This window comes from Fistularia commersonii, chromosome 17 (assembly GCF_037954325.1).
Source record: "Fistularia commersonii isolate RoL2024-O1a breed Wild chromosome 17, RoL_Fcom_v1.0, whole genome shotgun sequence".
NCBI lineage: Eukaryota > Metazoa > Chordata > Actinopteri > Syngnathiformes > Fistulariidae > Fistularia > Fistularia commersonii.
This window is the reverse complement of record NC_141300.1, coordinates 3,261,421-3,288,555: the sequence shown is the minus strand read 5'-3', so window position 1 is coordinate 3,288,555 and position 27,135 is coordinate 3,261,421. Positions and strand designations below refer to the sequence as shown.

Below are 27,135 nucleotides of genomic sequence, written 5' to 3'. Positions count from 1 at the left end.
TTGGATTGGTATTGCATGTTCATGGAAGCAGGCAGATTCTTATATTGCTGCAGTATACAGGCTTTCCCAACAGGAAAGGCTAAAGTCCAATTTAAAGGGCTTCTGGGAGTCTCCTGATGTCTGTGTTCAGGTGCACATTGGGGTACCATGTTTGGTGTTTGTTCAATGTCTACTTCATTTTCAGTTCCATAAAGATATATTAACAACGAGTTGAGACTTGGAAGGATATGAGTCTGCAGTTTTTATTATATTGTAAGTATATCCTGTATACTGAAAGTTTTGAATTGTTTCGCTTTCTGTCCTTCAGAAAGCCGCTGCAGGCAGGTCGTGGTTATTGTGCCCATCTTTTTGCAATAGAGACTGTAATGAGTGCATACAGTCCTTTTTGAGATTTAATCCCAGTCCAGGAGAAAGTGAATCATCCAGCGCTCTATCGCTCTTTTGTCCACCCCTACCGCCCACCTCATTCAGCTCCACGCTGGCAGCCGCAGCCGCCGCAGCCGCCGCGCACTCCTCTTTGAACAAGCGGTCATGCTCCATCTTGAGCTCTTGATAGGACCGAGAGAACATGTGGAAGATGGACGTGGCGGGGAAAGCCATGATGAGGATCCCGCTGAGGATGCTGCTCAGAGCTACGACCTGTCCGGGGATGGATCTAGGCACCATGTCCCCATAGCCCACAGTCGTCATGGAGATGATGGCCCACCAGTACGAGGCGGGGATGCTGCTGAAGTCATGGGTACCTGTTAGCTCACTCTCAGCCAAATGGACGAGCGGGGAGAAGAGGGTGACAGCCACGCAGAGAAAAAGCAACAGGAGACCAAACTCTCTTGTACTGCGTCTTACTGTCAACCCAAGTGTCTGCAGGCCCAGAGAGTGTCGCGCCAGACGCATCACATAGAGGATTCTCAGTGCACGCAGGATCCGCAACACCAGACCCAGCTTGTCCAGATACACCTTACCTCCTCCTGGCCTCTCGTGCTCCGAGGCCGGGTCGTCCTCTGTCACCACTAGAGACACATAGTAAGGCAGGATGGCCATGGCGTCGATGATATTGAGCGGCCCTCGCAGGAACTCTAGCTTGCTTCGGGCCTGAATGAAGCGTAGGATGAATTCCAAGGAGAACCACGCCACACAAACTGTCTCTATGATGAACATGTTGTTGCACTTGGAGGAACACTCGCCCTGATTAATTAATAGATGGAGAAATTGAGAACAGGAAGAGTTTGACAGGGAGGAAGAAAGAATGGTATTAGAGGGAGAAAAGAGAAAAATCCTCAGGTCAAATAATCAACAATGGAAATCTTTAATGAGTCGTGAACACTGTGCTTACGCAGCAACTGTTCAATTTATAAAGATGCTTTTTTTTTGCGTTGTTTCATCAGGGCAGGCTTCAAATAGTAATATCATACAAACAAAAAGCAATTAGAGTTGCCGCTAATAATTAAGTTCACTCCAAGTTTTGTATACAAAGCAGGCAATTCTAAACTCCCTCGTGTCCAAAAGAGAGTATACTACAATGGAAACCCTTTTCATAATAGCAAGAGTAAATTTTGGTGTAATTCACAACATAAATGATCTATTTGCTCTTTTGAGGCAATGGCCATTGAACTGTTTACATTGTCTCACTCATGAAAATGCATTGCAAACACAATGTTCATTGCACACTGGATAGATCAATTTACTAGACGTAAATGACTGTCATCATTTTTTAAATATTTCAAATTGTGATGGAAAAGGATTATGCTGTACTAAAAACCACAATCCTTTTCACATATTCTCTTTGATTATTTGACCTAAGATTTCCATATTGAATTTGTTTTTAATATTTCAGTTTTTAAAAAACATAACATAATAAATAGATATGAATAGTTAATTTAAAGCACAGCTACTGACTGACTGCTCATAGTTTAAGGTGGAGGGAATAAGTGTCTTTATGTGTGTGCTCAGAAAATAGAGTGGGTGAGCTGATGCTATTTCATTGAATGTGGCTGTATAGACATAAAAACTGTGAGGGACTGATCACCTCCAGAAGCAGCACCAATTCCCCAAAGCTTATTGAGCACAAACCGCTGTGACTTGCACAAAATCCTCATCCATATTTCAGGGAATCCTCCCAAGGTCCAAAATCATGCAGCCGGTTTATTGTATTTTGAATTGCCCTGATGTGTGAATGAGAGAATGAATAGTTGTAAGTCCCTGTGTGTGGCTCTGTAATTGACTGAGGACAAGCCCAGGGTGTATCCCGCCTCTTGCCAAATGTCAGCTAAGATTTGCTCCGGGCCAACTGCACCCCTGAGTGCAAATAAGCAGTGCAGACAATGAATAAAAATAATCAGAAATTCTGGATTGCAACTAAAATAAAACAAAAAGGTCCGGTTGAACTTGTGGGCGGGATGTTACTAAGGGATGAAACACAACTGTATGAGACTTGTTTGAAGCGACAACTGGGCTTGACATTGACAAAGCAAACAAAATAAATAATGTTGATGTGCGCTGAAAACATTTAATTTGACCTTGTATTTTTAATGGCTTGCCCTTATATATTTTTTATTCCATAATAAAGATATATATATATCTATAGTACTGATAGACTAAGATTGAAGGGACAGTGTGTAACTCCAAATATCCAAAGCCAACCGAACAGTCTGCACAATAGAATCCTATCCTTCAGCACTCAATGAAACAGATATTACATGCTTATTTAATTTATTAATATCCTACCTTGCACTTCAGAACCAGAGTTCTTTGCTTTTTTTGACTAGTAAAAACCTCCTGACATTGACCCTGACACCATGTCACAAGGGCTGACATTATTTGAGTGTTCCATCGTCCCTTTTCTTCATCAGCCGCTTGCCACGTTTTTCATTGTTCACTCTCAACATTCATCTTCCTACTCGTTCTGTATTTTCATTCTCTCGCCTCCTTCATTTCTCTCCCCCCTTTTTTCTGCGGCCTCAGTCTCCACCTTCTCATTACTCATTCTGTTTCCTCCTCCATCACGCCTCTATGGACTCCCTCCCTCATCCTTCATTCTGCGTTTGCCTGTGACATGGCTCTCTCTTTCTCCATCAAACGTTTCATTCATTTACTGTTCTCCTAAGAGAAACCCAACCCCGTCATAGTCTTTCTCCATGCATGATGCATGCTACACACTCGTGTTCAATTTCTTGTGCTCTCATTTATCACTTCTGTCCTTGCACACACATGTCTCCCTTACCTACAGGTATTTATTTGCAATATTTCCATTGATCGTGCTGGTGTAGTAGAATCGTGCTTTTTTTGTATTACTTTGAATTTTTTTTCACGATTTCATATAATAAAAGTCTCAACTGTATTTCATTTCAGTAATTCAGATTGAGGCATTTGGTTAATTCACACAATGCTGGTACTCTGATGATTTTCTTTTCTTAAGAAAAATATTGAGAAGTCAGTTGTTTTTTTTTGCACCTTAGTTCTGAATATGATTAATCCTGTTGTCCTGAGTGCAGCCAGTTTGTCAAAATTAAAAAGTTGAATGCAATTATAGTTAAGTCAAAAAGAAAAGGATAAATATATAAAATAAAAATGTACATTTTACTGGAATTTTACTTTGGGGAGGGGTTTAGTAAGCAAGACAGAATGACTAGGCAAGAGTAACGGAACCCAAATGCTCAACCAACAGTCAAGTAATAAATGAACACAAACTTGAATATCTCAACGAGGAAATGATAAAACATTGACCTCAAAGAAACTGAATTTAAGGCAAAGTGTGAGAAAAACATTTCCCAAACTCAAAAAAATAAACCTGACTTCAAGTCGTTATTATAATAACTAAAGTTGTTTTTTTTTTTCATATTTACTAAATAACAAAACTGCTCCCAACAAAAAAAAAAAATCCTGATGAGGTTGCTTGCAACTACCCAACTATCCATCACCGGGGGTTTCACTGCCAGCCTTCCTGCTAAGAAGAAAGGATGGCAATAAGAAATGTAATTTATTTCTATTTAAAACTGACAAGCCAAAACAGTGGGACACTATATCAAATGGGAGTTTTATAGTCAGTAAAAGCAGACACTAATTATGCAGGTTTGAAATTGGAATTCAGTCTCAGGTCTGCGCTGATATGTTTAGAATGATCAAAACTGTATGTAGGCCAGTTCAATATTTTTTTGATGTAGTTTTAGCATTTAGGTTACCAATTTCTTGCTGCATTAAGCAGCAACATCACTGAAAAAGATAATCTGGATTGCAGCATAGATTTTTAGAAAACTTGTTTAAAAAAATGATTCTTTCACTTAAGTGCTAGTAATAAAACACCATATCAACATGGATGTTGGCTTACTTTGGTGGTGACAATCTGAGGGTTTTTTCTCTCCACTTTACCCCCGAGTACATAATGTTTATAGTTTAAGTAAACAATCAGATTAATGTTGCATTCACATTCCACTGCCAGGATAACCTTTTCTCAAAACCACCAGAGCAACGACTGAAGCTACAAGTGATGTTTGCTACCGACTCAGTTGCAGGACAGATCGGCAACTACTTTTAAATTGACCATCAGACCACAGAAGAAACATTGCCTGATTGATTCTTTACAGTAACATCTGTCCGACACTTGGCTAATGTTTGTTGTGCAAGTTGTGCTCCGTCAGACTGCTTCACTGTAAGGTCTGAACATGCTCCCTGTTCGAAAAAAATTCGCATTTAATCATATAATTTTTCTGTTTTTTTTTTACCATCAGTACCATGGAATCAGATAACATGCAGTCAGATAACTTTGCCACATCCCACTATGTTCAAATTGTGGTAAAAACCTTTTGGAATTAAAAATGGTCTTATTTTATCTGCATTGTCTGTTAATGTAATATGACATTTTTGTCAAAAACTGTATGTTCACTGTGTACCAGTTCATTATCCATACCACTAATCCTGTACTCAGGGTTGGAGGAGCTTATCCCAGCTGCTGTTGGGCAAGAGGCGGGGTACACAGATGACCAATCACAGCGCCACATATAAAAACAAACAATCATTTTCACATCTGGGCATTTTAGGATCTTCATTTTATATTTTTAGACAGTGGGAGAGTCCCTTTGCCAGAAGCAGATCAAGGACCTTCTTGCTGGGTGGCAGGAGCACTAACCTCTGCCCCACCTGAACTAGTTAATCCTTATTTAATCTTTCAGTTTATCAACTCCATGGTGGTACTCTGGATCCGTCTTTTGGTCTGGAAATAAAAATCCTAAAGGATCATCTAAAACAATGATCCTTTTGGTCTGTAGAAATGACAGACTGCACAATCTATGTGACATTTACTTGATCCGCGGCCTTTCCAGGTTGCTGGGATTTTCTCTCTTGGCTTGTTTTTATAGTGGGCTTAAAGCTGCTAAACATGCCTGTCACGGCATTATAAGATGTGAACTGTCTGAGACCCAGCACGTACCTGTAGCACTGAGCTACAAATGTGACATGTAACATTCACTTGGTATGAACCTCGTGCGGGTTCATGTGAGTTTCTTTCTTGGCTTGTGGGCCTGTGGTTTCTAACTACAGATTTTGTCATACTAATCCTGTACTGCAACCAGTTATTAATCTCAGTAAGATGTGACCTGTGTGAACCCTGAAAACCAATAGGTACTTGGCACATTATCAAAACACAAAACAAGAGGCAAATCCGAAAGCTGACTATGCTTAGAAGGTGTTCTGAATAGCAGCCATTCAAATGGAAAGACACTTGAAACAGCCTGCCTTGAGTCGAATCCAAAAGTGTACGAAGGCATGGTAATGTAAAAGATATAAGTAATGCTGCAAAAAAAAAAAAAAAAAAACTTTACAAAGCATAGGAAAGGAACATGAGTCAACATAATTTATAGCAAACTTAGTTATTGATTTGACTGAAATGTCCCTCTGATATCCAGTTTTAGTCTGTGACCATGAAAATCTTTTAGAGTAAGCCCAGCATTATTTGTGTTTTGGTTTGGTCAGCACATGAAAATGTGGGCCGGCGTCTCCATGCCAACAATGCACTGACAGCCTGTCACCGGGTCAGTCAGAGTTCACTGCTGCCGAACGAATGGTATTTTATTACTTTTAGATCTGTTTGCCTGTTGATATTTAGCCAGCAGTGGGGGCCTAGATTGTGTGAAAATGTCATAATCCAAGATCACTGCTAAAAGAAGTGGAAAACAAAAGTTGGCAATTCAAAGCCAGATAGACAATTTGCACTAATTTTAACTCTAACCAACACAAGACCGATGTCCATTAATATGCCAAGAGACCATCGCTATGGTGAAGAGTTTCAGACCAAGCAAAGGAATTTTGATGAGACATTTCCTCAAAATTCAGAAGTTAGAAAAACAAGACAAATCCACTGAAATCATATCAGAGTGCTCACTCAGGGTGGTGTGAGTTTTGGGTAAGCAGAAGAAACCATTCTCTGATTCAGAAATAAATATGCTATTTGTCTCTGCTCTTCTCATCAGTTGAGTGTTCTGTTCTCTGTCATTTACTAAAGATCCAGATCCAAAGCTAAGCATAGATGATAGTAAAACTAATTCTAGATCTAAATACTCCATCTCTCGCATGAGCTCCGGCACCAGAGAGGAGACATCCTCAATCATTCTAAAGGCAGTTTATCCAACCCAAAACCATGTATGGGTGTCTACATTTGTCTGCCAATCAAGACAAATTGCATCCCTCTCTGCTGGTGGAGAGCGGCTGTGCCAAACTTACGAATAAAAGGTTACACTTTTCATTTTCAAAGTGCTTTACACTTGAAAGCATTCACCAAAGTCTGCACAGTGGTGCATGGTTAGCACTTCGACCACCCAGCAAGAGAATCCCTGGTTCAGTTTTGGCAGGTAGCCTCGTGTGTGGAGTTTGCATTTTCTCCCTGTGCGGGTTTTCTCCAGTTTCTCTGGTTTCGTCCCACAGAAACCGAACTAGAGACCCTAAATCGCCCAGATATGTGAATAACTGTTTGTTGTCTCTATATGCCGTGCTGTTATCAACCTGTTCAGGGGGTACCATGCCTGTCTCCCAATGACGGGATGGGCTTCAGCTCTCCCACAACCCTGAACGCAGGATAAGCGGTACAGATAATGAATGAACATTCAAAATAAAACCTTTGTTAATGTTAATCTCTTTATTAACAGCTTTCTGATTTTTTTTTTTTCTTTAAAAGGATGCTGAAGTAGTTCCAATGCATGAGATTCTACTTTTCGGTCTTGGGTAAGCAAGAGAAATGGGATTTACGTTTTCTTTTGATTACAATTCTCCTAGAAAGTTCCAACAAAACAAATTTGTATCTCCAGACCTCACCAGACTTCATTTGGATCTTCAGCAAAAACGTCTTTGAAGAAAACAACCTCTTGCTTCTTTAGCGTATGTGTGTCTGCGTTCTCTGAAGACAGAGTGTTGTGACGTATCTGGTGCAGTAGTTAGAGGGAAGCTGCATCCCTAGGTGCTTTCAGAGCTGTTGCTGGTTGGCCCTTATGGTGAATGAAAAAGCAACTAATGCATCAGTCTTCTGCCAGTACGAAGCATCTCCATCACCAAGATTCCTGCCAGGCCAAAGATTCCTGGAACATACAAACCCTCCCGGACACTGATGGAGTCAGTGACAGGCCGCAGGGGAGAACTGCACTCATTCCAGAGATCCTCAAATATGGAGGCTACCTCCGCACTTGCACACTCTACCTCTTTATTGCAGATGTCTGGCAGCAACAAACAGTCCCTCAACAGTGGAGGGATGCAAACATCATCACCATCTATGAAGGCAAAGGAGATAAGTCCATCTGGGGAAACAACTGTGGCATTTCACTACTTTCGGTTGCCGGCAAAGTCTTTGCCAAAGTCATGCTGCTGGAGGATAACACCTTGGAGCAGCTGTTGCCTGAATCACAACGTGGATTCAGAAGGAAAAGATGCACTGTGGACATGGTCTTTACAGCAAGACAACTTCAGGAGAGGTAAAGAGACCAAAACAGGACTTCTTCATGGCATTCATACTCCTATAGAGTATCCTCCTGAAATTCAGCCCACCAACCCTCACAGTCTCAGACTAGCCCCTTGCAATTATAGAACCTTTTAAATACCTTGGCAGCTTCTGTCCAGCAAAACTGGATCAATCAAGCATCGTCTTCTTTTGAGCGACTCAGACATATCAACCTCCTCACTAAAGCATGTGTTTACTAGGGCAGTAGTCCTAACAACACTCTTCTACACTTGTGAAACATGGAAACTGTACGTATGACATGTAAGGATGCTGGAGGCCTTTCACATGTGATGCCCACAATGCATCCTGGGTATATCCTGTATACACCGCTTCCCCCACACGGAGTCTCTACAAGACCATTATGTCAGTATCGAGGCCACAGTCGGCCAGCGCAAGATCCGCAAGGTTGGCCAAAGATCGCCAACCATGGAAAGTTCTCAACTGCCAATTATATCGTGGCCGCCGCTCTGCTGGTGGCCAGAAAAAAAGGCGAAGACCAACTGAAAATCCTGATGAAGAAGTGTAGCCTGAAGAAAAAAACAGCTGGAGAAGGCTGCAACCCAGCCCTCCACCTGGTGGAGGCTCTGCCAACAAAATGTGCACAGACTTGAGGCGGACCAAACAGCTAGACAGATGAAGAAACGCACAAAGAGACATGAAGGCAGCACTATATCTACTACCCAGACTGTGGATTCATCTGCACTGACGACAGCAGACAGTTTGGATCAAAGATTGGACTCTCCAGCCACAGAATGACTCAAAAGTAGCAGAGGCAGGACTGTCATCGCACATTGGACCGCCGAGAGAGAGTGTGTGTGTGTGTTTGTGTGTGCACGTGTTATAGTAGGGAAAATTATTTGGATGATATTTTTCATTCACTGGATGAGGTTTAATATTAAATTATGTACAATTATGTGCTGCTGTATTTATTATTTGCACATTTATTATACATAAATGTTCTTATAATAATGAACAGCTATATTATTGAACTTCTTTCACTCCTGTTTTGGTAATTAAGTTAAAACCTCCATGATAACTTATTCAACACAATAACAAGAATTATGAAAGATGTTCCATTCATCTCAGAAAGTCATGATTTGTCCAAGAATCTTAAAAATCCTCATGAACATTTCCAAACCAGTGACGATTTAAGAATGAAAACTAAATTCATGACTAACATCAATGCTGTGACAACTTTTACATTGTTTTTGTCAAATATTCATCCCCACAGCTGTCCCCTCTTAACCTTGCCTTCCTCTCTATCGGAGTTTCTTGTGACCTCCATCAGCCTTACAGACACATTATCCCCTGAGCTTACTTGCTTTGTCTCTCCTGTGCTCTTTCTATCTCTAATTCATGCCCGTCCTTGCTGCGCTTTCTCCATCAGGTCCATCGGGGCTTAACAACACATTCTCACCCATAGTATACAAGGCCATTTGTTATTGCTGTAGGCTTTCTACCCCTGATGCATTCAAACTATCACCGCACCCTCACAAACACACACACACACACATATACACGCAAACAAAACACACACACAGACAATTACTTCTATAATACCCACTATCTCCCTGACCTCATCTCCTCTGTACAGCTCCCTCGGACTAATGTCAGTGACAGTTCATTTGGCACTTGGCACTATGGCATCCATATCACACAGGGTTTCACATTATTATCCTTATTAACCGATGCCAATGCCATTTATGATTAAGACCTCTGTGGGGATATAAATCATCTAATGGGACTGTTCGGGGAACCGGAACAGTTTGAACATGAAGGTTGGGTCCTTCAGGAAAATCTCTGGTGGAAAAATAATGAGGTCATGATACTAAATTCTACGTAGAAATATACCGCTTATTATTCTAATAATCAAGTACTGTTTAGTAATGTATTTTAAATTCACGACATGACATTAAATTCTCGGTATTCATTTTGGGGATATTTTAAATGACTTAAAACCCATGCAAAGTAAAAAAAAAGAAAAAAACATAGACCTAAATTTGTAACTTCAGGTGTGAAAATTTTGTTATATTGCCTGTATAAAACAAATGTATTTATTTCTACAATCATTGTTCCAGGATTCACACAATATATGGCTCAGGCAGGCAATATGCATCAATTAACAATGGATAATTGATACCAGTATCATTAATTTTCTATCCCTATACTTTAACACACATGGCTATCAGTCAATCAATGTGCCTTCTCTTAAACCATAGTTGTGAGGAAGTTGGAGAAACCCCAGAAAACCCACACAAGTCAAGGGAGAACATTTTCGTTTCACACAGAATAGCCCAAGTCAGCCAACTAATATAAAACAGGAATGTTCTTGTTGTAAGCTGAGGTGAGAGAAAACCCACAGAACTACTCTGTTGCCCAATAAAACAATCTGTATAGATAGATATATTACAACATTTTTTTTTTTTACAAAACCAAGGATGTCGGTTGAAAGTAATTTATTTGTTGTGTGTGCGTGTGTGTGTGTGTGCATGTGTGTGTGATTTGATGCACTCATAGTAGTCTATCCATTCATCCACCCATTAACTACCGTTTGTCATACACTTGCAGTCGTGGGGGGATACTGGGACTGTCATTGCTCCACCTCCATGCACAGCCATGCTTATAACAGGACGCACGACTGTTGTATATTACCAGCAATCATTAAGGGGTTAAAAGCCATAGCTTCAGCCTCACTGGTTGGGTTGTGGCCATGCTGTTACGTTTTTTGCTCATCTCTTGACACCCTGCATGATGGGCCAGTGACAGGATTGCTGGACTGAGACCTCCCAGCGGTTTGTTGTCTGAACCTTCCGAACCTCACCGGTACCGCCAGCCTTTCAGTACCGTCTAAGCCCTTCCTGGATGCCCTGCCCTGATGGTGAAGGCTTGCCGCCTGGCTTCCTGGTACCGACCCTACCCTCCTCAAGTTCCCAAGTCCCCATACCTGGCCTACTGATCCAGACACCATAGTGTGATGATTTTGACAAGAAAGATAGAGAGGACAAAGGCAGAGCAGAGGGCGAAGTGGTGCCAGCTGCAAAGGGACAGGCGCTCTGTGGTTTTCAGGGAAATAAGGAGGCTTGGTGGTAGAATGAGGAAGAACAGGAGTGTATACAGAGAAAAAGGTTTTCAAAGAAGTGGGACATTGAAGGGGCTGAAGAGAACAGGGATATTCAGTGCAAGGAGAGGTAGCAAATGCCAAACAAAGGGTGTATGATGACTTCAATGGTAATTTGGACAGCAAGGTGTGAGAGTGATTTACAGGTTGGCACAACAGATGGACAGAGGGGGAATGATGGAAAGCAGGTTCAGGTGATTACAGATAGAGGGTTGAGAAAGGCTTTGGGTGGTCAGGGAGAGCTTCCAGATGATTGGACAACTACAGCTGATGTTATCAGGGAGACAGGAAGGAGGGTACTTGGTGTACCATCTGGAAGGAAAGTAGATAAGGAGACTTGGTGGTGGAACAAGGAAGTGCATGAGTATATACAGAGAAAGCAGTTAGCAAAGAAGAAGTGGGAAACTAAGAGGACTGAAAAGAACAGACAGGAGTACAAGGAGATACAATGTAAGGTAAAGATAGAGGTAGCAAAGGCAAAACAAAGGGCGTACACTGACTTGTATGCTCGGTCTGACAGTCAGGAGGGACAGAATGATCTATACAGGTTGGCAAAACAGAGATAAAGATGGAAAGGATGTACTACAGGTCCAGGTGATTAAGAATAGAGAGGGCAATTTACTGACAGATGCTAGAGGAGTGATGGGAAGATGGAAAGAGTACTTTGAAGAGCTGATGAATGTGGAAAATGAAAGAGAGGCAAGGGTAGAAGAGGTAACTACTGTAGACCACAAAGTAGCAGAGATTAGTGAGGAAGGCATTGAAGAGGATGAAGAGTGGAAAGGCAGTTGGTCCTGATAATATACCTGTGGAGGTGTAGAAGTGTCTAGGAGAGGCAGCGGTAGAGTTTCTGAATAGATTATTCAACAGGATCTTAGAGAGTGAGAAGATGCCTGAGGAATGGAGACAAAGTGTGACGGTGCCCATTTTTAAGTGTAAGGGGGATTATACATGGATAAAGTTGATAAGCCATACAATGGAGGTACGGGAAAGAGTAGTGGAAACTAGACTGAGAGCAGAAGTTAGCATTTGTGAACAGCAGTATGGCTTTATGCTTAGAAAGAGTAATACAGATGCAGTATTTGCTTTGAAAATACTAATAGAGAAGTACAGAGGAGGCCAGAAAAAGCTGCATTGTGTTTTTGTAGACCTAGAAAAAGCGTATGACAGGTTGCCAAGAGAGGAACTCTGGTATTGTATGAGGAAATCTGGAGAGGCAGAGAAGTATGTTAGACTGGTGCAGGACATGTATGCAAGCTGTGAGACAGTGGTGTGCTGGAGGGGTAACAAAGAAGTTCAAGGTGGAGGTGGGACTCCATCTGGGATCAGCTCTGAGTCCTTCCTTGTTTGCAGTGGTGATGGACAGATGAGGTTAGACAGGAATCTCCATGGACCATGATGTTTGCAGATGACAATGTGATATGTAGTGAGAGCAGAGAACAGGTTGAGGAAAACCTAGAGGTGGAGGTATGTACTGAAAAGGAGAAGAATGACGGTTAGTTGCAGCAAAACAGAGTCTTTGTGTGTGAATAAGAAGAACCCGGGTGGAATGGTGAGGCTGCAGAGAGTGGAGATCAAGAAGTTGGAGGATTTCAGTGAAAGGAAAGGTGTGCAAGACAGTGGTGAGAACAGCGATGCTGTATGGACTAGAAACAGTTACAATAACGAAAAGACAGGAGGCAGAGGTAGAGGTCGCAGAGATGAAGATGCTAATGTTCTCTTTGGGAGTGACCAGGATGGGTAGGATCAGGAATCAGAGGAACAGCATGTTAGATGTTTTGGAAAGAAGGTCAGAGAAGCCAGACTGAGATGGTTCTGTCATGTACAAATGAGGGATAGTGAATATATTGGTAGACGGATGCTGGAATTGGAGCTGCCAGGCAGGAGGTCTAGGGGAAGACCAAAGAGAAGATTTATGGATTAGTAAGAGAGGATATGAAGTTAGTTGGTGTGGGAGAGGAGGACGCTGAGAATAGGGTGAGATGGAGAGGGTTGATTTGCTCTGGCGACCCCTGAAGGGAAAAGCTGAAAGGAGAAGAAAAAGAAGGCAATAGAGTTTGCAAAACATAGCTTCTGGGGTTGGACATTGGTCTAAATTTATAGAGTTTATGTCAATTAGTGAGTTATTCTGCAGCAAGCTAGAAATTGTAGTTGTGATGTTCTCTGTTGTTCGTGGTTATGCCCCACAGGTTGGATGGGAGTTAGAAGATAAGGAGGAATTCCAGATTGAGTTGAAAAATATACTCACTACATCTTGTATAGACAATGTCATCTGAGAGAGATCAGTGACTGCAAAGAAGTGGTAGGGGAGAATGTAGCCATCATGAATCTGGTGGCAAGGAAGATGAAGGGGACAAAGGCAAAGCAGAGTACAAACTGGTGGAGGCTGAAAATGGAGGAGAGTTTTATCATTTTCAGGGAGCAGTTGTGAAAGACCCCAGGTGGTCAGGAGGAACTTCCAGATGACTGGACAACTGCAGCTAATGTGATCTGGAAGATAGGTAGCAGAGTACTTGGTATGTCATCTGGAAGGAAAGTAGATAAGGGGAGACTTGGTCATGGAATGAAAAAATGCAGGAGTGTATACAGAGAAAAGGAATAGCTTTGAAAAAATGGGGCACTGAGGGAAATGAAAAGAGTAAACAGAAAATAAGAGTACAAGGATATGCAGCATAATGTGAATGTGAAGGTAGAGATAGCAAAAGCCAAACAAGGGGCATATGGTGATTTGTATGATTGCAAGGAGGATAGTAAGGAGGGAGAGACTTATATATACAGGTTGACAAAAAAGAGAGAAATGGGATGGGTGTGCAGCAGATCAGGATGTTTAAATACATAGAGGAAAATGTACTGACAAGAGCCAGAAGTGTGATGGGAAGTTTGATAGAGTAATTTGAAGAGTTGTTGAATGAGGAGAGAGAGAGAGAGAGAGAGAATGAAGAGTAGAAGAGGTGACTGTTGTGAACCATGAAGTAGCAGGGATTAGTAAAGGCCAAGTGCGGAGGGCACTGAAGAGGATGAAGACTAGAAGGCCGACAGATTTACCTTCAAATGGAAAATATCTGTGCCCTGCTGGATCCTCTGCTTACAAACCAAGTTTTCCAAGTACAATGGCAGTTTCTAGGACAGAAACATGGAAGTGCAATAGACTCTCCTGAATCACGAGGGAGGACGTCACTGAAGACAAACAACCTTTCTTGGACTGCCCCATAAAAGTACATCCAAAAATATAAGAATATCATAAAAAGTTTGATATTTTTTTGTTACTCATTGAAGAGTGAAACCCATATATAACATTGATTGATCAGATTGATTACATATAGAGTGAAATATTTCAAGCCTTTATATCTTGAAATTTGATATCTATGGCTTACTGATAATATAACCCAAAATCCTATCTCAAAAAATTAGAACACGTTCAATGTTCAAGACTGCTAACTTGATGGATTCACAGACTGCTGTATCAAATCGTATTCATAGAAAGTTAAGTGGAATGTGAAAGTGTTGTTGGAAATGGCTCACCAACAAAAAGGACAATTGCTGCCTTGTGAGGATTGTCAAGCAAAATCCATTCAAGTATTTGGGGGACCTTGACAAGGAGTGGACTGAGGCTGGAGTCACTGTATCAAGAGACAGAGTCCACATTCTTTGAAGTCCAGTGTGAGGGTTCCACAGTCATTGATGATTTGGACGTTATGCTATGGTATGCAATGTGTTGGTCCGCTAATTTTTCAGAAGTCCACAATCAATGCAGCCATCTGCCAGGCCATTATAGAACATTTCATGCTTTCTTCTGCTGATGCTGCTTCTGCTTTATTGAGATGCTGATTTCATTTTCCAAGACTTGGCACCTGCCTACACTGCCAGGGTACAAAAAGCTGGTTCAATGACTTTGGTGTTACTGTGCTGGATTTGCTAGCAAATTTGCAGAGCCTGAACCCCACAGAGAAACCGTTGGGTATTAGCAAGAGGAAGATGAGAGATACCAGACCCAACAAGTGCATATAAATGAACATATTTCTCAAAAGCCTGAAATTTCTTTTTAAAATGTGCATGTTCTTATTATTGCAGACAATTTTTGGTTTTATTTTAGCCATAGTCATCAAAATTACAAGACGTAAAGGCTTAAAATATTTCACTTCCTGGGTGAAAAATATTGAACCTGATGATATTCAATTTATTTTGAGTCCTGTTATTCAACAGGACTGAAGCTTGGCCATGAGGATATAATGATAACTAAAGTATATTGAGTAGCACTTGTTGGTGACTCTCACCACCCCCTTGAAAAAAAACCAGGGGTCATCAGGAGTCTCCAACATCAGACTCTCCTGTGACCTAAAATCTTGTGACTACTATTGGCCCTTTCACAAAACAGAAACTGGAATAAAAGCACACAAAACACAAGGATGATAGTGACAAATGCAGGGACATTGGAATGCCATATGTCACAGGATTTCCATAAGACTTAAAGGGTCTTTAACAAATGACAAATAGCGGTATATTCCTTAACTAACTGCCATCTATTTACTTGATCTCTTTGATCCATCAGTTTTATCAAAATATCATACTATGATGAAATAAACAATCTAGGTGTCACAGTGGTGCTTCTGCCTCACAACTCAAAGGACTCGATTCTGAAAAGGGACCTCTCTGAATTCACTTTTTTAGGACTTTGCACGTTCACCACGTGTCTGGGGTGGCTCCCATGATAAGCTCACACCAACCTAAGTAGGAAAAGTGATAGATAATGAATAGATAGACTAATTCCCACCTGTCATCAATAACCTTGGATATCATATTAAGATCTAAGATCCTCTATAGCACGTGCATGCAGTGCGGCATAGGCAGGATAAAGATGACATACATTGCTGTTTTCCCTTACATCTTTCTCAGCAGTCAGGAACATAAATCAATCGGTCCATCAAAAAGGCTTTTATGGGAAATTTGTTCTACACCGATATGGTGAAATCGGTACATGCTAGTAGACATAAACACATTTGATAACCATCCACATACATAATACTTGCTATCATGTCCTGTACTGCAGATGTGACAAGAAAAGTATAAAGAGATATAGTGAAGTATAAAAAGGAAAGTAAAAATAAATCTTCTAATCACATAGAAAAACATTTTCCTGTCAATGATGTATTTCAGCCTCAGTGGCATCAACGATGAATCTTCCCTCTTTGCAACACCAATAATAATATTGTTTAAGTAACATTTTCAGTTTGGTTTCTCTCATCTGAAATTGAAGCTATTCCATTTTAAAACAACCCAGTCAATTTCCATGCCACTGGCTGCTAAATGTCTTTCCATTTGGGTCACTTTCTTGCCTTCTTGTGATGTAGAATCACAAGAGAGTGATGCCTATAATGTTAACAGATTTCAACTGGGGCTTTAGGGATGATGCTGTCTTGTGTAGCTCAAAGTTCAATAAATTTCTCCTACAAAGCCCCTGCTTCTGTTAGTGAAACTTGAATAAGCCTGTAGTGCGGCTGCATTGTGTTGTTATTGTATTTAGATATATTTTAGATGTTTTATACTTCAATTTTTGTTTCGGTATGCCCAAGGTGATAAGGCTGTCTTCTGTGAACTAACTCATCCCTTTTCTTAATACTTTTCTCTTTGACCAGATAATTTTTTTGTGGGCTGTCGGGCGGTTGCCGTGAAATGTAAGCACTGAGTTCATTTTTTAGGAAAACTGGCTGATGAAATTCACATTTTTAATAAGGAAATAATTTTTATTGCCAAGCCCTTTGTTAAGTTACTTATGTCAAATAAAAGAGATTGTCGTGCAAATGTGCTTATCTTTTCTAAATAACAGCAAAAAACATTGTAACGATGCAGGAGCATCTACATCTTCTGCCATGAATTACGAACATCATGAATGGATACGTAACAAGAACCATCATTTTTTTTGGAGAGATGTCCTTTTTTCTGATGACAAGTTTTTTCAATTCGGTTTGCCCATAATGACCAAAGAGGCTGAGAAAATTGACATAAAAAGTAAAACAGTGAAGTAAACTCACTTGTGTCAGTCCATAAGGTTTGTATAAAGATATGTTCAGTCTTAAATAAAGAGGCCTCATGGCTGTGAGGTGATACTTCCTCCAAAAAGCTTTGATAGAGCCGGAGAGAAATGTCTTCAGTGAACGTAGCCTTGTAGACAGTATAGCCTTCATAAAAGATGTTCATACACAAGACTATTTACAGGATCTACAATATGATACATGATATAAAAAGAAGAAAGAAATGGAAATAGGAATGCCTTGTTCTTCCTTCTTGCAGCAATGATGCACCAGTCTATGGCTGAAGGAGCTGCTTAAAGCCCCCACAGTGTCTTGCAGAGGGTGAGAGGGGTCGTCCCTGATGGATGCCAGCTTAATGCCATTATGGATTATGGTCACCGAAATTCTCTATCTGTTTTAAGTAGCCTACTTTTTTTGATTCTTAATAATCTTAATAATGTTCAGAAGTACAATCCTATCAATGCTAAGGTTGTGATATTAAACTGTAATATTTTTTACTATCCCAACACAAACAAAACAAAAAGCGGGGAATAGGCTAGTACAGAGCAAGGTGTCCAAAATGTGAAAAGCTTATTGTCTGGAGCAAGTGATTCAGTTCAGATTACATTCTGCTAATATCATATAGAAAAATATAGAATAAGTAGTTCCAGAGCTGATGGGCTAGTAGGGCTAATTGTATTTAAGGAGCTAACCGCAGCAGCAGCCTTTTGACATCTACAAAGATTGAAATATTTGTATAGAGCGAAAATGTATTTGAAAAGGCTTACAATGTCTGGTATGGACCAACCATAAGCATTTATTTTATAATATCCTTTAGGATTGACCCGCTTCTCCCCAGATTGTAATTATTACCATACTTAACATTTATCTACTAAGTTTCTACTAAGTCTGTTTCTGTGCAGAACTTATGAGGACTGACAAAGTGGTTACACTCAATGTGCTACTGAATGTAGCTGTAAGATAAAAGTACGGGTGAAAGTCTTTGCAATGTATTGTTCGATAAAAGCAATTACCTGAGGACATACAGATTACACCCATATAGACACAATAGAGTCGAGGGAAGAAAAAAATCAATTAATTAGTGAATTGTTCATCTTTCTTTTCCTCTTATTTCTTGCCATCATCTCTTCATTTAAACTTTTTGTTTAAACAAAATCTCTCTTGGTCTCCCAGTCTCAAAGCCACACTTAAATTCATTTAACAGCCTTTAGCTTACATAAGTAGTGGTTTTGTATTTTTTACTCAAAGGCATGGAAAGAGAAGCTTAGTGAATGATGAAGGATCAGGGTCTTGCCGCTTCTCATTTTCAGGCTTGCCATACATGGGTTTGGTAGAGCCCTCTGAGGTATAAATAGGATAAAAATAAAAGTTTCGATCAAACTATGGGTTCTGTGAGAAGAATGTTTAAGATACACTGTTTACACACGTGTGTGTATACATGTATGCCTTTGACTGTGGAAGTTCCTTCTGCAATATGATGAAAAAATAAAAATAAATAAAACAAATAAATAGATAAAATCTCCACATTTATATTATTTTATGCAAAATAAGACACTCGGTGTACTTTTAAATTCAAATGAGCAATACTTTTCAAATTATTATAAGGGAAATAAAACAAATTCTGAATTTATCTTTGGTCATTTTGCATGGCTTTTTTTTTTTCTTTCCTTTTTTTTTACTCTGCATTTTCATCTTCATTTTTCTCTGCTATTATTCTAAAGTACGCCGATATTTTATATATAACTTCCTTAAGAAGTTGGAAAATTTACAGGGCGATACTACAGACTTTTGTTTTATTTTCATTCACATTTGAATAAAAAAATACTTTGCTTGCATCTGCGACACTGTATGATTTGAGAATACCCCCATTGTTGACATCAGCTAAGATTTTATCATCTGTCAAATATAACACTTTAATTTTAACAGTCAACTGTCTTACAATGGTTTGCCATTAGACAAGAGTTTATTTAAGTCCTGGTTTTGGCTCATTTTTAACCAGCACTGCTTTTCAATGGGAATAAAAGTTATGGACTTAGGAGGAAATTATGGGACACGTCATTCATGCTTCAATAGTTCTTGTGATATGTCTGTAAATGTGAAGGCGTTTGGAATGAACAGTGAATTAGATATTCAAGAGATTTCTGTGTGTGTGATTTTGTGTGTGTGTGTGTGTGTGTGTGTGTGTGTGTGTGTGTGTTGGTATGACAGACCAGAGTAGACTGATTTTGTAAGGTGTGAGTAAACAGGGGAACAGACTGTCTTGCATGGATTTAGTTTCCCCTTGGGAACAGCTTGATTTCTCCCAGAGAACCCCTGTTAAATCACTGATACTTTTCTGTAGCATCATAAAAAATTAATTTCAAGCTGTAATAATTGTACTGCTTCTGCTTTGTTGTTTCTTGTTAATAGTGTTACACACCCCTTCTCTTGTTGTGGACTGCCCTACTATTTCAACTGTAAACAGATTCAGAAATTGTATAGAAATTAAATATGGCACAACAACATACTGTATCTCCTTAACCTTCAAATCAAAGTCTTGGTCCGGCCCTCCAGAAAACAGTCGGCACCAAAATTCTCACTAACCTCTATAAATTGTCCCACATCAAGACTTGCCTCACTTGACTTGTGGTGACTTATTAAAATTAATAAATTCTCAAGTAGAGGATTTGGAACAGATGCGTTAAAGTGGGATGGTTTTCAATACAAACTATTCTTGACAAATATGAACTTAAGAGTTCTTTTTTTTTTTTCTTCAAAATAAATTAAAGAACTTAAAACTGAATATATTAACATTCTTAGTTTTTTGTACTTCCGGCTCTGTCTCGGGCAGCTGCCTGCCAGAGGTTCTCCTCACCTTAGTGTCTCTTTTTTCCTAAATCTTCTACTTTTTTTATTCTATTTACTTCTTCTTGCTTTAGTTAAGAATCAACAATTTCCTTCGGGGTAAATAAAGTTGTTCTTATTCTTATTCCTATTCTTATCAGTTAGGCTTATGCTTACGACCGATGAGTCATGTTAACGTTATTGTCTACTCCACCTTGGAATTAATAAAAAGAATTGATGTCTTTGATTATCCTAACATCATGTATGCACAAAAAAGTTGAGGAATTTTTCATTATGACTCATTATGAGATTATGACTCCGTAAGAAACTAACTTTGTCCCATTCTAGATAAATCTTAAACAGGGCAGCACAGCCTTGGAACGGAGGGTTCCTGGTTAGATTGCGACAGGGGATATTTCTGTGCGGGGTTTGCATTTGCTTTCTGTGTCTGCTTGGGTTTCCTCCGGGTTCTCCAGTTTCCCCCAGCGGTCTATAAACATGCAGTAGGTTAATTGATGACCCTAGAATTGCTTGTGAAGCAGTCATGCAGCAGTCCATTTTTTTTTTTGTTCTGCTATTTCTATTCTATTGTATTCGACTCTATGATCAGCCAACTACAAGTCTAAGGTGTACCCCATCTTTTATCAAGCGACAACTCAGATAGGTTCGAGCCCTGCCTCAATGGTGTTGAGCAGAATAGATAATCAGTGAATGAATATGTAAACACTATTGGCTGCTATCTATGCTAATTATGTGGAAAATGTAATGCTAAATGCAAATCTGAGAAGAAGGAAACACAAAATTCATATATTTAAACAAAAAAAGTATGTACAGCCTTCAGTCTCAGAATAAAATTGATGAAAGTGAATAAAAGTGATAAGAAATTGCGGTATTTACTTTATAAATCCTATTCTGCCTGTATAATATTAATAACACTGTTTCAAATGACAAAAATCATTATCTATTCCTCTTCCTTCAGCTGCAGGGAATCTTCAAATCTTTGCACTTAAGACCTTAAAACACTTAATAGCCTTGACTTTGACACTTTATAGTTTTATTTGTATTTCTTATTCTCCCCCCCTTTTTTTGTACTGTTTATACAATTTCCTACTATTATTTATTATTGTTTTGTTTTACTCCACACTCTGGCACAACAATTTCCTTCGGGATAAATAAAGTTGTTCTTATTCCTATTCTTATTCTTATTATTCTTAAACAGCAACAGATTTGAATGCAAAAGTTATCTTAGCTCGTCTGTGAAATCTCCACCCTTAATATGATATCTAATCTAAAAGCTTTTCGCATATCTTCTTGCAGACGGACACAATAAAGTATTCGTATAAATGCCATTTTTGCACTGACCTGCCTGAGGGCACCACGATGCTGACGCCTACATTAACAACAATCTTTATTTCACTCACCCTGTCCTCTTCTTCTCTGAGGTCCGGCATGGTGCTGATGCACAAGCTAACCACAGTTACCGCCACCATGATCACCGACATGCATGCGAAGATCTTTCCCGGCAAGCCGGACTGAGGATTCTCCACCATATCTCTCAGCCAGTTCATCACTTTTCTGTATCTTGTCTCCTCCACCTGAACAGACTGCATGGCCTTCCTCTGCCTGTGCTCTTCTTCTCGACGCTCTTGCTCATGTACTTCCTCTATTCGAGTATACATCTTCCTCTTACAGCAGCGTTCCATATAGGCCATCTCCACACCCCAGTAGGTAAGCTCATCATGCAGGGACAGAATGCACATCTCGCGGAGTAGCCGGAGTTTTCCGGCGGCCAAAAAGTTGAGAATGACCCTGAAGGCAGAGGGTGAACGATCAAAGAAGAACTCCTTTTGAGCTTCGTCATAGTCATCGCAGACATCGGCAATGTCCTCAGGAGACCTGCAACCACAGAGGCGGCCAAGTCGGGTGAGAGGGAATTGCTCAAGCGTACTCCAAGGGAATGTATAGCGATTCCCCCCGACATTAATCACTGCCAGCAATCCATGGTCAATAGAGACTAGGTCCTCCTGTCGGCGGATGAACTGAGCCCTTTGGTAGTATACGCCCTGCAGAAATAAATATATCAACCAATAAAAATTGATGGAAAATTGCTCTTCCCAGTATTCTTTTATAAACTTAATTTAATTATACCTTTACTGTCTCAGTCTCCGGGATCTCAGTGAAGATGCGGTCAAGACTGCTGTCATCACTGATGGACAGATTGCTGAAGTCATGGTTAGCATTGCTGATGATAGGCATGACAGCGCCTGAAATGCTAATAGCTCTAAACTGGGCACATCACATCAAGTAATAGAGACGGGAAATATTGTTTGTAAAAGCTCAACTCATCAGTATAAATACAGAGAATTCCTGTCCAGATAGCAGCCTGCCCTCAAGAACACTCATGACACTGAGTGTTTTACCAGCGACTTCTGATCTCTGACCTTTAGCCTGCAAATGACAACTCCGGACAGCAGAGGATGAGGAGTGTTGGGAGATTTGCTATCCCATTCCACAGTGGATGATATTTTTGGTTGTTGCCAAGGGTCAAGTATAGAGCTAGGATTCAGGAGCTGGATTTATTGGGTTATCCCAAATATTGAGAGTCGTTTAAGATGATTAGTGGCCTGTAGCCACAGCGACTACTGGATGAGTCAATGCGCTAAATGTGTGGCACTGTGGTTCCCAGGGACTGCCAGGGATTTTCTGTGATGCTGCAGCAGGATTATGAAGCTCCAGTGGTGGCATCATGCAGGCACTGAGACAGAGACACAAAGAAAGAGAAAATGTCAGAAAAGAGGAGGATGGGTTGACATTTAGGATGATATATAGAGCAAGACTCAGAAATGACTGGAAAGTTGGATTGTTTGTAGAAAAGGGAACAATTGACACGAATCTTATTGTTACAAATGCCTTACCACAAGGTAGAGCGTGACATTAAAAAATCATTCATGCATTTACCTTAAAATGAAAATCTAGTGCGTAAGGTCTAGTCTTTATGGGTCCTACAGATGTTTTAAAATGTTTGGAATTGAAAACAGCATCCAGTTTTGTTGCCTACGATAATTCTTAGAGCCCCTATTTAGCTGTTTGTAATGGATAGTAATCTCAGCCAAAGAGTGAAACACAGTGTCCAAAATAATTTTCTTGGCAATGTATTTCTCCAGGAATTACTGACAATAATATCTGCTTATGTTTTCCCATAATGCGTGGCCGATCCTGAATGAGGTAGTACATCACCTTATCGCATTTCATGTCCTATGCATGAAGATCAGGTAACAAGTTAAGGTAGACAGCAGAAAGACTTGATGCAGAATCTGTCTAACGACTATAAAAAGAAAATAAATACTTGCCCTTACACATTCAACAACTGATAGCAGAAAGCTGACGGTATGTTTTTTTTTTTCCTTCTTCCATATACAAAAACAACAGTTTACAACAAGAGGTGATTTGAAGCTTAGATAGCATCTGATTTTGTGTTGCAGTTTTTGCAGTATTCATAGAATTTGAATTCTCTCTGGCCAGATAATCATCATCTTAAAAAATAATGTTTGCAAAATATACTATTGACATAGGTTTATGACAAATACAGTGGACCCTCAATACTTTGTGGTTCGGCTTTCACGTCCCCGCTATTTCACAGATTTTTTTTTTGTAATTTGTTTCTCACGATTTATTGTTCTTTAGCCCTTTTTTTGCAGTATTTGAAAAGTTTTTTCTTGATGAAATAGCCATTTTCTGGCCAAAGAAGAAAAAAAACAGTAAAACATACAGAAAAATTAAACTAAAATTAATTTTATAAAATAAATAAAATACGAGATCTCCTTTGCTAAACAAAGATACCCAGCATCTCGAACTCTCGCTCCCACCATTGTAATTCAAAGGGTTGAGTGAGGTTCCTTGAGGGTTTATATATTTATAAATACCATCAAAATGATCACGTCTCTACTTTGCGGAAATTCACTTTTCGCAGGGGTCTTGGAATGCAGGGGGGTTTTGGAAAAGTGAGGGTGTACTGTATGTCTTTTACGTTTAATACATAATAACAAATGTCCAATTCTTTGTATTTTAAATTTTATTAACTTATTTGTTATAGTTAAATGTTAAATGGAAGATAGCGATAAATACAAGGCAGTATTACTGTAATGTGTTACAATAGTCCAGTCATAGTCCAGACCCCAATCCAATCGAAAATCTGCAGCAAGATCTGAAAGCTGCTGTTCACAAACACTCTCTATCTAATCTGACTGAGCTTGAGCAGTTTTTCAAAAAAGAAGGGGTGGAAATTTCTTTTTCTATTTATGCAAAGCTGCTACTGACATATTCCAAAACTATACTCCAGCTATAATTGCAGTAAAAAGAGGTTCCACGAAGTATTGACTCAGTGGGGCTGAATACTTTTGCACACTGTGCTTTTCAGATTTTTATTTAAAATAACAAAAAAAAAAAAATCCTGTTCTTTTTTTGTGCTCAACAATTGTGTACCTCTTTGTGTTGGTCTTTCGCATACAATATGTTTACAGTTTTGGTCGTACTGTAACAAAATATGGAAAAGTTCTACTCTGTTTTTCAATCATTGAATAAAGTATGTTTCAAGTAAAGTACCAGAATTCTCTTCTTTCTTATGGTTTTATTAACCGGGGTTTTAACCTCATTAAAGGTTGCATTTTAGTTATGCTACTTCATATGGCAGGTTAAAATTGTGCCACAGATTTTCAAGGGCAGGAGAACATTGCTAATAGCAAATACAACACTTCTTATCTTCTTCCCTTTTCTGCATTTAGAAATTGACAAAAAAAAATCTGAAACTTTGAACTTTTTTTCTCATTTGCTTTGTGTGCATTGGAGAAACAGAAACTGACTTATAGTAAAAAAAGAAAACTGCAGAATTTCTTCCCTAATCCAAGCATTATGAGAAATTGTCACAATATTCTGGATAACAGTGAATTTCAATGGATAGTTTCAGCTAAACGGAGGCATCATTCTGTCATCATTTGCTCCCTTGTATTTTGGACTTTTTACTTTCACCTTTGTGAAACTAGTTTAGTACCATACATATATTTCAAATCTAATCGTAAATACAAAAATTTGAAATATATGTTTGGTACTAAATCCAATCGTAAATACAAAAATTTGAAATATATGTATGGTACTAAATCTAATAGTAAATACAATAATTTGAAATATATGTACGGTACTAAACTAGTTTCACAAAGGTGAAAGTAAAAAGTCCAAAATGCAAGGGAGCAAATGATGACAGAATGATGCCTCCGTTTAGCTGAAACTATCCATTGAAATTCACTGTTATCCAGAATATTGTGACAATTTCTCATAATACTTGGATTTGGGAGGAAACTGCAGTTTTCTTTTTTTACTATAAGTCAGTTTCTGTTTCTCCAATGCACACAAAGCAAATGAGAAAAAAATGGGTAAGGTTTCAGATTTTTTTGTCCATTTCTAAATGCAGAAAGGGTAAGAAGTGTACTTTACGGGTTTATTTGTCACTCTGGTCAGACCTGAAGGCGAGCAGCTAGGTGTAATGATGGACAGGCTTGTATCTTACAAGCCTATGAGTGAATCTGCGACATTCTGTTGACTAATATTCAGATGAACGTGTTCAATATCTAGCTACAGTAAAAACAGACTAATGAATATCTGGCTGGAATGAGTGGACGGCTTTTAGTGCACCAACATGAATCCCTAATTCAGACCCTGAGTTAGAACGTAGCATTGGGAGAACCAATAAATCACTTCTTTCACACTGGTGGTGTTTCATTTTCACGTCACAGGAGGAGAGCATGATAAAGTATTTAGTAATCGATTTCCATCCCGAGTGAATATGGATGGTATATTTTGCAGGAAGAGTAATGGTAGGGGGTGTTTTAAGCAGCACCTCACTGTTATGATCAGCTTTACTTGACCTCCTGCTGGCTTTCAACTAGCCAGACGTGGCAAAGGAGAAAGAGCAAAGATATTTTTCCAAATAATGTTACTAAGATAAAAAAATTCTCTCTCTCTCTCTACCCATGATCAAGCAGCGACTTCAATTAAGCTTAATAAAATTAGGCAAGCAATTAAGAGTTAAGGTTGCGCAGCAGTGCTTACACGATTTTATGGAAAAATAAAAAGACGCACAGAGACATATCTTGCGGGAGTTAACTTATCATATATATATATGTGTGTGTGTGTGTGTGTATATGTATGTATATATATACACACAAACATGCATATATGCATATATATGCACACACACACACACACACATATATACATATATATATATACACACACACATGCATATATATGTTCACACACACACACACTCACACACTTAAATATATATATATGATCGATGGTTTAGGCTGCGATTTTTTTTAGATTCTAACATATCCCTACATTTGTATCAATTTCTTACCGATCAATGCGTCATTCTGCATCTTTCCATGCTTATGAGCCGGGTATGCATGCTTCATTTTTAAGTAAAAGATAACTTCTCATATGAAGACACAAATCCCTGTATAAGCCAGCTTAACTTGGGAGAGCCTTTTACAATACAAAGCACCGAACTCATCTCCAGAAGCACGACGAGGAATGTCTCCAACGCCTTGCAGTCCTTTGGTTTAGTCAGCGCTGGAACAGTCCAGCTGTTATTGTCCCTATTCAACCCGAACCACAATAACAATTGGACACATACCTTTTCGAAGTCATCCGAGCCGTTTGGTAAAGCGCGCAGGTCGCCTGCTCGTATTAAGAGGGAAGAAGCAGTTGAAGGGTTTTTTTTGTTGCGCCAGTTGTGGTCCAAAGTGTCCCGTTACGGATCTGCGGCAGGAGGAGATGAGGGAGGAGAGGAAAGGGGAGGGGGCGCCGAGGCGGTGATGCGCAACAGAGAGGGTACCCCAGTTCAAGTTTGCATAAAGGTGAAGAAAAAAAAAAAAAGCTGAGACCAGGTGTGGCAGAAACGAGTCGTTCTGCAAAATCGCGGGAGGAGCGTGTGTCCACTACTCTGCTTCTTTTTTTTTTTTTTTTTTTTTTTTTTTTGCAGAAAAGCCTGAAATTCAAGGGCAAAAGGGATGTAAGCTCAGCGCTACCGTATCCATGCATTTATGCCGGAATGCGTCTTGCGCAACAGGGGGCGCGGTTTTCGGTCGATCGCCTTCACTTGGCTTCAACACACAGTCATGAAGTTAAAACTG

The 27,135-nt window shown here is 39.6% G+C and overlaps 1 protein-coding gene across 1 annotated transcript; it reads right to left on the bottom strand.

Moving 5' to 3' along the window:
- Nucleotides 1–226: 226 nt before the first annotated feature.
- kcng4a (potassium voltage-gated channel, subfamily G, member 4a) lies at nt 227–26,857 on the bottom strand. The gene is made up of 4 exons (XM_086163610.1): nt 26,637–26,857; nt 22,094–22,700; nt 21,367–22,008; nt 227–1,185 (listed from the first exon to the last, which is right to left on the bottom strand). Exons 2-4 carry the CDS (start codon nt 22,199–22,201, stop codon nt 304–306), a joined length of 1,632 nt encoding a protein of 543 aa, XP_086019736.1. The 5' UTR covers nt 22,202–22,700; nt 26,637–26,857; the 3' UTR covers nt 227–303.
- Nucleotides 26,858–27,135: the final 278 nt, after the last annotated feature.